Below are 14,857 nucleotides of genomic sequence, written 5' to 3'. Positions count from 1 at the left end.
ATGCCTGATAGACATGCCAGTTGAATAGGTACAGTACTAAATGAACAGGTTGGAGTTCAGAGCAGAAGTCAAGGCTTGAAATACAAATTCAGGATCCATTAACATATTTAAAGCCTTGAAACTAAGTAAGACCATATAGACCATATATGGTAATATTTGAATCAAATTTCTGATCAATGGAAGAGAAACCAGCCAGAGAAATTTAAAAGGTAAAAAGAAAAAGTGAAATATAGAAGTGATACAATTGTTTTAAAAAACATGCAGCTATTATGTATGATAAAGGCTGCTGATAAATTATGTAAGATGAGGGTTTAACATTAAGTTTTAAAGTAAACAACGTGAGTGTTATAAGTGATCTGGCATCGAGTTGTTTTGGTGGAGTGGTGGGACAAAAGTCTAACTAGCATGGTTTTGTGAGAGCAGATGGTGAGTACATACCATTCTTTCTTGGAGAGTTAATCGAGACAACATATAAGTAACTTTGCAAGGAATTTTATAGAAAAATATGTAGTAGCTAAAAAGGGATAAATATATTACAACATGTTTATTCACTGATGGATATAATACAATTTATGATCTATTAACATTATTGATATATCATATATATCATAAATTGCAAAACTCATCTTACATGTCAATAATTTCTGAAATATCAAGTTCATTCCTTTCTTATCCCTTTAAATTTCATTTTACAGATACTTTTTTCAATTTATTTTTCAGCATAACATAGGCCGCTAGCCTCACTGCAGCCTCAACCTCCCAGGCTCAAGCAATCCTCCAGCTTCAACCTACCGAGTAGCCAGGACCACAGTAATCAATACCATACTCTATCATACAAAAGTCAACTTTGCTTTCATTATAAAAGGGAAAGAACCCTACATTATTATTTACTTTATGTTTGAATAAGTTTTGATAACTAGACAGTTTAGTCTCACTAATAGTGTTAACTGCTTATGTTTTTAAATACATCATTTGCACTTGTAATCATTATGGGCATCTTCTATTCACAGAACGGCTATCAGCCCTAGCACATTTCAATATTCTGAATAGAGTCACTACACTTTCAAAAGCATTTAATATATAAAATCTAAAATTCAGGATTTAAAAATCTTTTTGTTTTTGTTTTGTTTTTAATTGACACATAATTGTACATATTTTGGGGCACAGTGCAATGTTTTGTATATATATACTAAATAAAAATCAAATCAGAGCATTCAGCATATACTTCAAAAATTTATCATTTCTTTGTGGTGAGAACATTCAAAATCCTCTCTTCCAGCTATTTTGAAATATAGAATACAACAGCTAACAGATGAATGGATAAAGAAAAAAATACATATATATATACACAAAAGAATATTATTCAAACATTAAAAGAATGAAATCCTGTCATTTGCTGCAACACGGATGAACCTGGAGGACATGAAGTAAGTGAGGAACAGAAAGACAAATATTGCATGATCTCACACATATGTGGAATCTACAAGAGTTGATCTTACAGAAGTAGAGAACAGAACAGTAGTTACCAGAGGCTGGGGGTGGATAGTGAGAGACTGGGCAATGGATACAAAGTTACAGTTAGATAGGAGGAATAAGTTCTGGTGTGCAATTGCACAGTAAGTTGCCTATGAAATTTAGGTCTGAAATTAGTTTTCGTTAAAAAAAAGTATCCCTTCAAGGTCATTTTGGAATACCCTGGTTTGTATCCCAGAGTTCTCCTAGGCTTAGGAAATGAACATATGAATACTTATTATTTTTAAACTTGAACTTAAAACCAAGAGCAATATTATACATTTCCTTGAGCTTGAAACACAGAAAAAAAAGAATTACAGAAATTATCCACTGCCAGTTACGTAATATACACAAAAGAGCTTGAAAATTTAGATATAAATTTTATAATTAAATTTCATACTCTATCATTATAATGGATTCATAACAGCTTGACATTCTTTTTTTAGGTTTATGTAAAGCAGACACATGACTTTTTAAATTACCTAATTTTGCATGCTTTAAAACCATTACATTTCAAACATATTTTTGAAAAGCCAAATGTTTCTTTATTGATTTAAAAAAATTTAAGAAGTAAATGTTAAGTTGAAACTAAAATGTGAACTTTTTAATGTGCTTAACTCTGGGGCCTAAAATGACATATTTCCATACAAAAATACCTTTTCATTAAAAAAAAATGTTATAAATACATATGTTGTTTTCCTAGAAACTTTTCCAACCTGGCTCCTATGGAGCTGCAGCATGTACATCCAGAGGAGAAGTAACATCAGGTTCTGGTGAGGTGGTCTCTTCAGTGCCTTCTTGAATTTTCCCCCCTTTTAGCAGTGTTGAAAATAGGTCTGGAAAAGCATAGGAAAGCTATATCAAATTTTCCTTAGGAGGTTTGTTCATACTGTTTTAGCAACTCTGCACAATGAAGGTGCTATATGGTATGACACGAAATATTCATTTTCACTAATGAGTCCTCTCGTGTCCTATTAATAATATCTAATATCTCGTGTCATATTAATAATAAGAGTATTTATATAAATAAAAATACATTGAATTAACTCAAATTAGGATATATTTGAAAATATGCATGTGTGAATTAGATCAGAAACATCTTTAGAACTACACATACATATATATATATAATGTTTAAGGCAAGTGAACTGTTATAAATATATATAATATTTAGGATGGTATCCTTTATATAAAATGAAATATGATGCTTCACAACAATCTGGAAATTTTTATGCTATCTTTATATATTATATTTTCAAAAATGCGTATAATATGGTCTTTTAAAATATAGAATACATGAAATGAATTAGTAATAGGAAGTATGTCCATGAAGAATACCTATAATAGTTTTATGTATCATATACATATATTCATATAATAGCTAAAATATGTGTAAATGTTTAACCAAAATTAAAGTATCACAAGTTATATTTCTAACCTTAAATGGAAAAGATAATATTGTATCCTGGAATTACATATCATTCTTAATTTGTTCAAATAATCAGAGTAATTAATTGGAAAATAAAAACATATTTTGATTTTATTTTTCCCCAGTATGAACTATTCCTCAGGTAGTTAACTACTTATAATTGTTATAGTTGTTTTCTAAAATACATAAAAATGTTGTTAATGTGAGCATTGTCTTCAGGTTTAGTGAAAATGAAGATGCTAAGTATTTGAAGAAGAGAGGTTGCTAAAACAGTAACCATTAATCTAAATGCTCTTAGTGTTACTGGATCATGTAAAATTGTGCAAGGGTTGGGTAGACATTAGAGAACCAATATTTGAATCTTTATGATTGAAAGTTAATATAAAAAGTAAAAAAATAAATGATATCACATCCCCATTTCTTTATGATGTTAGTATATTAAAAACAAGTAATGGAGAAGATAATTTTATAATGCTAGGAACAAAGATAATATTTAAAGCTATTATACCTAAAGGATGTTTTTTCTAACCTCTGTTTTCATATTTAGGATTGACAGTCCTTCAGGAAAAGGACATTTGAATTATGTGGTTATTTTATGGTACTTAATTTGTGAATATTTATTTAAACTTCACTGACCTTTCTAATTATTCCCCTTAATTTATAATTTTATATAAACCATTAATATTTGAAAATACTGTAAATAATGTAAACAATATAAAGTAATTTTTACAAACATTTCTGTGCCTAATTACCATATTATTATAACATAGTTATACATAGGGTAAAATTATACTCCATGGGTAGTTTGTTTAATGCAACAAAACCAGTAAAAACAGCTATTTCTGCTTACTATATTTTGTCTAATAATTCTAGAAATTTGTATTTGATTATTTTAAAACCATGGTTAATAGAATAAGGTATGAAGAAAAAAATAGTTCTAGAAACAAATGATCACTTATAGAAGTGGTAATTTACAACTAAAATTAGAAATACCAAATGTGCTAATATATTTAATAATAATGGTATAAAATTAAAAATGGATCATAAAGAATAAACTCTAAAAACAGAAATGAAGATTAAATCTGCAAGGAATAAAAATCTGATAGAAATTGATACTACCTCCCAGGACATTTCAGTTAAAATAAAATGGCCTACTCAATCAAAGTGAAGTATTGTATTTCCAAACACCCTTCTTTGTGGCTTAACTATGTGTAGGTTTACTTGCCCCTGTGAATAAAACCCATTAAAATGGAAAAATGTATTTCATATTTTTTAAATGACACTCTATTGATAGCTTATTTTAGCATGAACAATATGAACCAACTATTTTGGTTGTAATAAATATCAAATTTGTTTATTTGGTACATTAAATAACAATATCACCTCAAATCACTACAGAGCCTTTTTCATCAATTGTTATAAAAATTGAGTCATAAAATACCAAAGCCATTTCTTCCAAATAATGACAACTATCATCTGATCATTTCCTGTTACACAACAGGATAATCATCATGTTCTTTATTGTACCCAAAACACATTAAATATCCATACTCTCTCTCTTCTCTGATTCCTCAGTTCACAATTATTTGTATCACATATTTAACTTTCCTATTTCACTTTAAAATGTATAATAATAAACTTACTCTGTGTCCTTAAAATTTGTAACTAAATTCTTCTAAGAAACTCTCAAATCCTCAACTGTCTTGTACTTTCACAGCGATTTGCAATTTGATCATGAATCTTTCTTACTTTCCCACTTCTTACAAGGTGTTAACGAAACTGTACAATTACAAGAGAATTCTGTTATAACTAATTTCACTTGTAGAACTTTGGAAATCAAGGTAGAGTTAGGAAATTCTAAGAAATTTAACTATTTGCTGTCCATATATTTGCCTGTGTCAAAGTATGCATTCCAAAATCATGAAAATAGTTAAACTAATATTTTTATAAACATATTTAGCTAAAAGTTAATTAGGTAAATAACAAAAACCTGCAATTTTAGAATCTTGGAAATACAATAATTAAATATATTGTTAGTAAAATGAATGTAACCAGAACCTCATTTTTAAAAATATATTTTAATCACCTACTTTCTCCTTCTTCTTTCCCTACCATTTCACCCCTTCATCCTTTGTCCCTCTCTAGACACTTCCCTCTGGCAATATGTACTTATCAGTTGTGTCCTTCCTTAGGAAATTCCAGAAGCTAATCTCAAAACAAACCAGGAATGGAGCCCTGATTGAGGAATCCTCCTGCTTAAAGGGGGTTGCAAAGAATTAGTCTACCACCATGGGGTGGAAGTCAAAATAATGCCATCCTGGCATCCAGATGGATGATTACCCAAGATAAGCCATTGGAACAAAGATACATAGACTCTGCACCCTGTACCACTCCTGTATCTTTCCCATATCAAGTTTCTCTTTAAAAATCCTATAGTAAATTAAAAAAAAAATTTTTAGATCACACATAGAGAAGCACATGTTAACCAAGTAATTCATTTGCATGTTTTTACTATGACAGTAATATTTTTAAAAAACATATATTTGATTAAAATATTTTTAAAACTTTAAAAACATCCAAAAAATAAAAACACACCATTTTTTACAATTACGCATTTTAGAGATGGTGGTGATCTAATCTGCGATTACAGTCCACCATCTGCTCGGTTTGCTAACTCTCCGGCTTTCCACATCAACCTGCTTTCCTTCCCGCTAACCCTTCTCTCTCTTGTCTGGCTTTCACGCAGTGGGAGCCGAACCTGGGTTTGGTTACAGGAGGACATACTAAGACAATTTAATGTCTTCTAAATCCTGCAGATAAGTTCTACTGAACACTCATAATTATTTTTCATTATTTCTAATTTGTATGGTTTAAGTCATGTGAATATATGTTACATAATAGAAAACCAGTTCTCTTTTTTTAAAGGATTTGGTAAAGTAAATGTAAAAGGTAGGCTGAATAATTGAAGTACATTCTGTGTTTTTTAAATATTTATTTTGAAGATTTTCTCCCAAAAGAGTCAGGGATAAATAAAGGATATAAAGTTAAATGAATTGCATGGAGGAGCCAAGATGGCCAATTAAAAGCAGCTGCAGTCCACAGCACTCACATAGAGGAATGAAAGGGGCAAATGAATATAGCACCTTCATCTGTAATATCCAGGCTCTCACACTGTGACTGATTAGGCAAACAACTCAATCCACAGAGAATGAAGAAAAGCAGGGTAGGGTGATGGCCCACCCTGGAACACAGCCAAGAAACCCCCACCCCCAACCAAGGGAGGCAGTAAAGGATTGTGTGACTCTGCCCGGGAAACCAGTCTCCTCCCATGGATCTTTGCAACCCATAAATTAGGAGATCCCCTCATGAGCCATGCCACCAGGGCCTAGGGTAAAACACACAGAGCTGTGTGGAGTCCCAGCAGAGCAGCTGCTCAGGCACAGAGACCCAGGAGCTTTGCATATTCTGGCTCCAGGATCCTCAACAAGGGTGTGTGCAACTCTGGTAAGGCAAGAGGTCCATGCATACCCCTAGGAAGGGAGCTGAATCCAGGGAGCCAAGCAGCAGAATTCTGAGGGCCCCACTTCCATGATACCTCACAAGATAAGCCTCACTGGTTTGAAATTCCAGGCAGCCAGTGGTGACAGGGTGGAGCCTGTCTAGAGGGGAAGGAGCTACCAGAGGGAAAGGGAGCTACTATCTCGCAGTTCAGTTGACTCAGCCATTCCAGCCTGCAGTCTCTGGAGAGTGCAAACAGTCTGGATGAAAGGGTCCCCTTAGTGCAGCGTAGCTGCTTTGCTACACCATGGCCAGACTGCTTCTCTAAGTGGGACACTGATCTATTCCTCCTCACTAAATGGGAGCTCCCAGCCAGACTTCAGCCACCCCAGCCAGTTTTCTACAGACAAGGCTCTCATCTCTACCTAAAATGGAGTCCCTGGTGGGAGGTGAGGCCACCATCTCTGTGGTTAGGTGGACTCAGTCATCTCAGCCTGCTGGCTTTTGAGAGTCCAAACAGTCCAGACAAGAAAGGGTTCCCCCCGTGCAGCACAGCTGCTTTGCCAGATGGCAGCTAACTGCTTCTTAGAGCAGGACCCTGATCCATTCCTCCTCACCGGGTGGGACCTCCCAGCCAGGGCTTCAGCTGGGACTCAATTTTCTATGACCAGAGCTCCAATTTCCATCGAAGACAAAGTGGTTGGGAGGTGGAGCAGGCCAACCACCTTGGTTGTTCGGGCACCTCAGTCAGTCCAGCCTGTGGGCCCTGGAGAACCCCTAACAATCAAGGCTGAAGGGATCCCCAAAATGGCACACTTGCTCTACCGCTCTACCGAAAAGCAGCCAGACAGCTTCTTTTTTTTTTTTGAGACAGAGTCTCATTCTGTCACCCAGGCCATAGTGCTGTGGTGTGATCTTGGCTCACCGCAACCTCCACCTCCCGGGTTCAAGCGATTCTCCTGTCTCAGTACACTGAACAGCTGGGATTACAGGCACATGCCACCATGCCTGGCTAATTTTTGTATTTTTAGTAGAGATGAGTTTTCACCATATTGGCCAGGCTGGTCTAGAACGCCTGACCTTAGGTGATCTGCCCACCTTAGCCTCCCAAAGTGCTGGGATTACAGGCATGAGCCACCTTGCCCAGCTAGACAGCTTATTTTAAGCAGGTTACCGATGCTGTTCCCCTTGACTAGGTGAGGCCTCCCAATACGGGTCTCCAGTCACCTCCTACAGGCATGTTCAGGCTGAAAATGAAACAGTACTCCCCTGGGATGGAGCTTCCAGAAGGAGGAGGCTGCAATGTTTGCTGTTGCACAGCCTTCAATTGTGATACCTGCAGGTACTGGAAAATCTAAGGCAACCTGGGTAGAACTGCAGCAGCCCTATAGAAGGGTGTTCTGACTGTTAAAAGGAAAACAAACAAACAGAAAACAACATCAACACAAAAGACCCCACATAAACCCCATTCAAAGGTCAGCAACCTTAAAGATTGAAGGTGGATAAACCCACAAAGATGGAAAAAATCAACACAAAAATGCTAAAACTCAAATATACAGGTGCCCCTTCTCCAAATGGCTACAACACCTCTCCAGTAAGGGCTCAGAACTGAGCTGAGGCTGAGATGGCTAAAATGACAGAAATAGGCTTCCAAAGGTAGGTTATAACAAACTTTGCTGAGCTAAAGGAACATATTGTAACCCAATGCAAAGCAGCTAAGAATGATGATAAAACAATACAGGAGCTGACAGCCAAAACAGCCAATTTAGAGAGAAGCATAATTAACCTGTTAGACCTGAAAAACAACACTACAAGAACTTCACAACGCAATCAAAAGTATTAAAAGCAGAATTGGCTAAGCTGGGGAAAGCATCTCAGCCTGAGAATATCTCTCTAAAATAAGAGAAGCAGCCAAGAACAGAGAAAAAAGAATGAATAAATAAAACCTCTGAGACATATGGGATTATGTAAAGAGACCAAACCTGTGACTGCTTGGTGTACCTGAATGAGACAAGGAGAATGGAATCAACTTGGAAAACATACTTCAGAACATCATCCAGGAGAACTTCCCCAACCTAATAAGAGAGGCCAACATTCAAGTTCAGGAAATGGAGAGAACCCAAGTAAAATACTCCACAAGAAGACCAATCCCAAGACATATATTCATCAGATTCTCCAAGGTTGAAATGAAAGAAAAAATGTTAAAAGCAGTCAGAAACAAAGGCCAGGTCACCTACAAAGGGAAGCCCAACAGACTAATAGCAGACCTCTCGGCAGAAACCCTACAAGCCAGAAGAGATTGGGGGCCAATATTTAAAAAAGAAAATTGCCAATCCAGAATTTCATGTCAGTCCAAACTAAGCTTCACAAGTGAAGGAGAAATACAATCCTTTTCAGGTAAGCAAATGCTGAGGGAATTAATTTGTCTTCGTGAGACCTGCCTTGCAAGGGCTCCTGAAGGAAGCACTAAATATGGAAAGGAAAAACCATTAGCAGCCACTATTAAAACACACTGAGGTACCCAAAGCCGCAACACTCTGAAGCAACTACATAAACAAGTCTGCAAAATAACTAGCCAGCATCATGATGGCAGTATGGAATCCACATATAACAATACTAATCTTAAAAGTAAATGGGCTAAATGTCCCAATTAAAAGAAACAGAATGACTGTGGGACTTGGTACCCTAAATCCTAACCACTTCAGCTCCAGCCATGGCTAAAAGAGGTCAAAGTACAGTCAGGCTGTTGGCTAAAAGGCCAAAACCCACTGGTATGTTGCCTTCAAGAGACCTATCTCACATGCAAAGACACACAAAGGCTCAATATATTAAGATTGAGGATAATAAACCAAGCAAATGGAAAATAGAAAAAAGCAGGTGTTGTAATCCTAGTTTTTGACAAATCAGACTTTAAACCAACAAAGACCAAAAAAGACAAAGAAGGGTATTACATAATGGTAAAGAGTTCAATCTGACAAGAAGTGCCAACTATTCTAAATATATATGCACCCAATAGAGGAGCAACTAGATTCATAAAGCAAGTTCTTAGAAACCTTCAAAGAGACTTAGACTTCCACACAATAATAGTAGGAGAATTTAATACCCCACTGACAATATTAAACAAGTCATCAAGACAAGAAATTAATAAAAATATTCAGGACCTGAACTCAGTTGAGTCAAGTGGACCTGTTAGATATCTACAGAACTCTCCACCCCAAAATAACAGAACATACATTCTTCTCATCATCACACGGCACTTAGTCTAAAATTGACACACAATCGGAAGTAAAACACTCCAAAGCCAATGCAAAATAATAAAATCATAACAAACTGTCTCTCAGGCCACAGTGTAATCAAATTAGAACTAAAGATTAAGAAACTCACTCAAAACCACACAGCTACATGGAAATTGAACAACCTGCTTCCTGAATGACTTTCACATAAATAATTAAGGCAAAAATCAAGTTATTTGAAATAATAACAAACAGCTAATATACCAGAATCTCTGGGATGCAGCTAAAGCAGTGTTGAGGTAAACTTATAATACTAAATTATAAGTTCAAAAAGCTAGAAAGATCTCAAGCTAGCAACCTAACATCACAACTAAAAGAACTTGAGAACTGATATGGTCTGGCTCTGTGCCCCCACACAAAGCTCATCTGAATTATAATCTGTATAATCTCCACATGTCCAGGGAAGGACCTGGGGGGAGGTGATTGGGTCATGGGGGTGGTTCCCCCCATGCTGTTCTCCTGATAGTGACTGAGTTCTCATGGGATCTGATAGTTTTGTAAGTGTTTGATAGTTCCTCCTTCACACACTCACTTTCTTGCCTCCCACTGTGTAAGACATACCTGTTTCCCCTTCTGCCATGAGTGAAATGTTTCTGAGGCCTGCCAAGCCCTGCAGAACTGTGAGTAAATGAAACTTCCTTGGTTTATAAATTACCCAGTCTCAGGTAGTATCTTTATAGCAGTGTGAAAATGGACGAATACAGGAAATTGGTACCAGGACTAGGGCACTTCTATAAAGATAACCTGAAAATGTGGAAGTGACTTTGGAACAGGGTAACAGGGAGATGAGGTAAATTTTGGAACCTCCTAGGGACTTACTGAATGGTTTTAACCAAAATGCTGATAGTGACATGGACAATGAAGTCAAGGCTGAGGTGGTCTCAGATTGAGATGAGAAAATTATTGGGAACTGGAGCAAACGTCACTCTTACTATGCTTTTAGCAAAGAGACTGGCAGCATTTTGCCCCCACCCCAGAGATCCATGGAACTTTGAACTGGAGACAGATTATCTGAAACTGGAACTTACGTTTAAACAAAAGAGTAAAAAAGTTTAGAAAATTTGCAGCCTGACAATGTGGTAGAAAAGAAAAACCCATTTTCTGCAGAAATTTGCATAAGTAACAAGGAGCTGAATGTTAATATCCAAGACAATGGAGAAAATGTCTCCAGGGCATGCCAGAGACCTTCACAGCAGTCCCTCCCATCACAGGCTCTAAGGCCTAGAAGGGAAAAATGGTTTCATGGGCCAGGCCCAGGGCTCAGCTGCTTTGTACAGCTATGGGACTCGGAGCCCTGCATCCTAACTGCTCCAACTCCAGTTGTGGCTAAAAGAGACCAAGGTACAGCTCAGGCTGTTGCTTCAGGGGGTGCAAGCCCCAAGTCTTGCCAGCATACATGTGGTGTTGGGCCTATGGGTGCACAGAAGTCAAGAATTAAGGTTTGGGAACCTCCGCCTAGATTTCAGAGGATGTATGGAAATGCACAGATGTCCAGTATAAGGTCTACTGCAGGGGCTGAAGCCTTCATGGAGTACATTTGCTAGGGTAGTGCAGTAGGAGAATGTGGGGTTGAAGCCCCCACACAGAGCCCCTACCGGGGCACTGCCTAGTGTAGCTATGACAATAAGGCCACTGTTCTTCAGACCCCAGAATGGTAGATCCACCAACAGTTTGCACGGTGCACCAGGAAAAGCTGCAGACACTCAATACCAGCCATAAAACCAGCTGGGGGACTGTATCCTACAAAGCCAAGGCCATGGGAGCCTGCCCCTTGCATCAGCGTGTCCTGGATGTAAGACATAAAGTCAAAGATCATTTCAGAGCTTTAAGATTTAGTAATTGCCATCTTAATTTTTGGCCTTGCATGGGGCCTGTAGCCCCTTTGTTTTGGCCAATTTCTCCCATTTAGAATAAGAGCATTTATCCAATGCCTGTGCCCCCACTGTATCTTGAAAGTAACTGCCTGCTTTTAATTTTACAAGCTCCTAAGCAGAAGGAACTTGCCTTCTCTCAGATGACAGTTTGGACTTGGACATTAGGTTAATACTGAAATGAATTAAGGCTTTGGAAGTCTGTCGGGAATGCATGATTGGTTTTGAAATGCAAAAAGATGTGAGATTTGGCGGGGGCAGGGATGGAACGATATGGTCTGGTTCTGTGTCCCCACACAAATATATCTCTAATTGTAATCCCCATGTGTCCAGGAAGGGACCTGGTGGGAGGTGACTGGATCATGGGGTTGGTTTCACCATGCTGGTCTTGTAATAGTGACTTTCAAAAGATCTCATGGTTTTATAAGTGTTTGACAGTTCCTCCTTCACACAATCACTCTCTTGTCTGCTGCCATGTAAGACGTGCTTGCTTCTCCTTTTGCCATGACTATAAGCTTCCTGAGGCCTCCCTACCCATGCGGAACTGTGAGTCAATTAAATCTCTTTTGTTTATAAATTACCTAATCTCAAGAAATATTTTTTATAGCAGTGTGAAAATGGACTACTACAAGAACCAAGAGCAAGCAAACTCCAAAACTGGTAGAAAACAAGAAATAACCAAGGTCAGAGCTGAAATGAAGGAGATAGAAATGTGAAAAACCCTTCCAAATAATCAAGAAATTGCCTGGGCACGATGGCTCACAACTGTAATCTCAGCATTTTGGGAGGCCAAGGTGGGTGGATCACCTAAAGTCAGGAGTTTGAGACCAACCTGACCAACATGGTGAAACCCCAGCTCTACTAAAATTATAAAAATTAGTCAGGCATGGTGGCGGGTGCTTGTAATTCCAGCTACTCAGAATACTGAGAAAGGAGAATCACTCGAACTCAGGAGGCTGAAGTTGCAGTGAGCTAAGATCACGTCACTACACTCCATCTTGGACAATGAGAGCAAAACTCTGTCTCAGGGGGAAAAAAAAAATCAGCAAATCAAGGAGCTGGTTTTTTGAAAAAAATGATAAAATTGAATGGCCACTAGCTAGACTAATAAAGAAGAATAAAAAGAAGATTCAAATAAATATAATCAGAAATGATAAAAGAAATAACACCACTGACCCCACAGAAATGCAAACCACCATCAGAAAACACTATAAACATCTCTATGCAAATAAACTAGAAAATCTAGAAGAAATGGATAAATTCCTGGACACATACACTTTCCCAAGATTGAATCAGGAAGAAAGTGAATCCCTGAATCGACCAATAATGAGTTTCAAAAGAGTAATAAATGGTCTACCAAACAAAAAAAGCCCAGTATCAGACAGAATCACAGCTGAATTTAACCAGAGGCACAAAAAAAAAAAGCTGGTAACATTTCTAACGAAACTATTCCAAAAAATTAAAAAGGAGGTACTCCTCCCTGACTCATCCTATGAGGTCAGCATCATCTTGATACCAAAACATACATACCTGTCAGAGACACAATAAAAAAAGAAAACTCATCCGTGATGAACATTGTTGCAAAAATCCTCAGTAAAAAACTGGCAAACCGAATCTAAAGCAGCACATCAAAACAATTATTCACCACAATTAGGTTGGCTTCATCCTGGGATGCAAGGTTGGTTCAACATATGCAAATCAGTAAATGTGATTTGCATATGCTACATAGTTACATAAACATAACTAAAGACAAAAACCGTATGATTCTCTCAATAGATGCAGAAAAGCCTTTGATAAAATTCATTATTCCTTCACGTTAAAATCTCACAATAAACTAGGTATTAAAGGAACATATTGCAAATAATAAGAGCCATATATGAAAAGCCCACAGCCAATATCATACTGAATGGGTAAAAGCTGGAAGCATTTCCCTTGAATACCATCACAAGACAAGGTGGCCCTCTCTCACCACTCCACTCCTATTCTACATAGTACTGAAAGTTCTGGCCAGGGCAATCAAGCAAGAGAAAAAAATAAAGTGTATTCAGAGAGGAAGTCAAACTATCTTTGTTTGCATATGGCATGATCCCCACATCCAGAAAACCCCACCGGTCAACCAAAAAGCTTCTTAAGCTGATAAGCAACTTCAGCAAAATCTCAGGATCCAAAATCAATGTGCAAAAATCACTAGCATTCCTATACACCAACAACAGGCAAACAGAGGGCCAAATCATGAATGAACTCCCATTCACAACTGCCAAAAAAGAATAAAACTAGGAACGCAGCTAATAAGGGAAGTGAAGGACCTCTTCAGGGAGAACTACAAACTACTGCTCAAAGAAATCAGAGATGACACAAACAAATGGAAAACATTCCATGCTCACGGAGAAGAAGAAACAATATTGTGAAAATGACCATACCTCCCAAAGCAATTTATAGATTCAAGGCTACTTCCATTAAACTACTACTGACATTCTTCACAGATTTAGAAAAACTATTTAAAAACTATTTTTAAAAACTACTTTAAAAAGAGCCCAAATGGCCAAGGCAATCCCAAGCAAAAAGAAAAAATCTGGAGGTATCACACTACCTGACTTCAAACTATACTACTAGGCTAGAGTAACCAAAACAGCATGGTACTGGTACAAGAACAGACACATAGACCAATGTAACCAAATAGAGAACCCACAGAATAGAGAACTCAGACATAAGATCACACAACTAAGCCACTGAATCTTCAAAAAACCTAACTAAAACAAGCAACGGGGAAAGATTCCTTATTTAATAAATGGTGTTGGGGGAATTGGCTAGCCATATACAGAAAACTGATACTGGACTCTTTCCTTACACCATATACAAAAATCAACTCAAGATGGATTAAAGGCTTAAATGTAAAAACCAAAACTATAAAATCTCTAGAAGAAAATCTAGGCAATACCGTTCAGGACACAGGCTCAAGCAAATATTTCATGATGAAGATGCCAAAAGTAACTGCAACAGAAGGAAAAATCGAGCTCTAATTAAACTTAAGAGCTTCTGCACGACAAAAGAAACTATTAGCAGTATGAACACACAACCTACAAAATGGGAGAAAAATTTCACAATCTATCCATCTGACAAAGGTCTAACATCCAGCATCTACAAAGTATTTAAACAAATTAAAGAGGAAAAAAAAATTTAAAAAGTGGGCAAAGAGCATGAACAGACATTTCTAAAAAGAAGACATGCATGCAGCCAACAATTATACATAAAAA

The 14,857-nt window shown here is 37.1% G+C and overlaps 1 protein-coding gene across 6 annotated transcripts in view; it reads right to left on the bottom strand.

The window, feature by feature from the left end:
• The window catches only part of EPHA6 (EPH receptor A6), a 928,471-nt gene that overhangs the window by 800,226 nt on the left and 113,388 nt on the right, over window positions 1-14,857 (bottom strand). The window contains exon 2 of one of the 6 annotated variants that reach the window (XM_031661830.1): window positions 2,229-2,348. The exons of the other annotated variants lie outside the window; for them this stretch is intronic. Within the exon in view, the coding sequence (XP_031517690.1) occupies window positions 2,229-2,276 (48 nt within the window). The 5' untranslated portion in view covers window positions 2,277-2,348. The remainder of the gene's footprint in view (window positions 1-2,228; window positions 2,349-14,857) is intronic. 6 annotated transcript variants of the gene reach the window in all.

Source organism: Papio anubis, chromosome 2 (assembly GCF_008728515.1).
Source record: "Papio anubis isolate 15944 chromosome 2, Panubis1.0, whole genome shotgun sequence".
NCBI classification, from domain to species: Eukaryota; Metazoa; Chordata; class Mammalia; order Primates; family Cercopithecidae; genus Papio; species Papio anubis.
The sequence above is the reverse complement of the archived record's forward strand: the minus strand, read 5'-3'. Positions and strand labels throughout refer to the sequence as shown.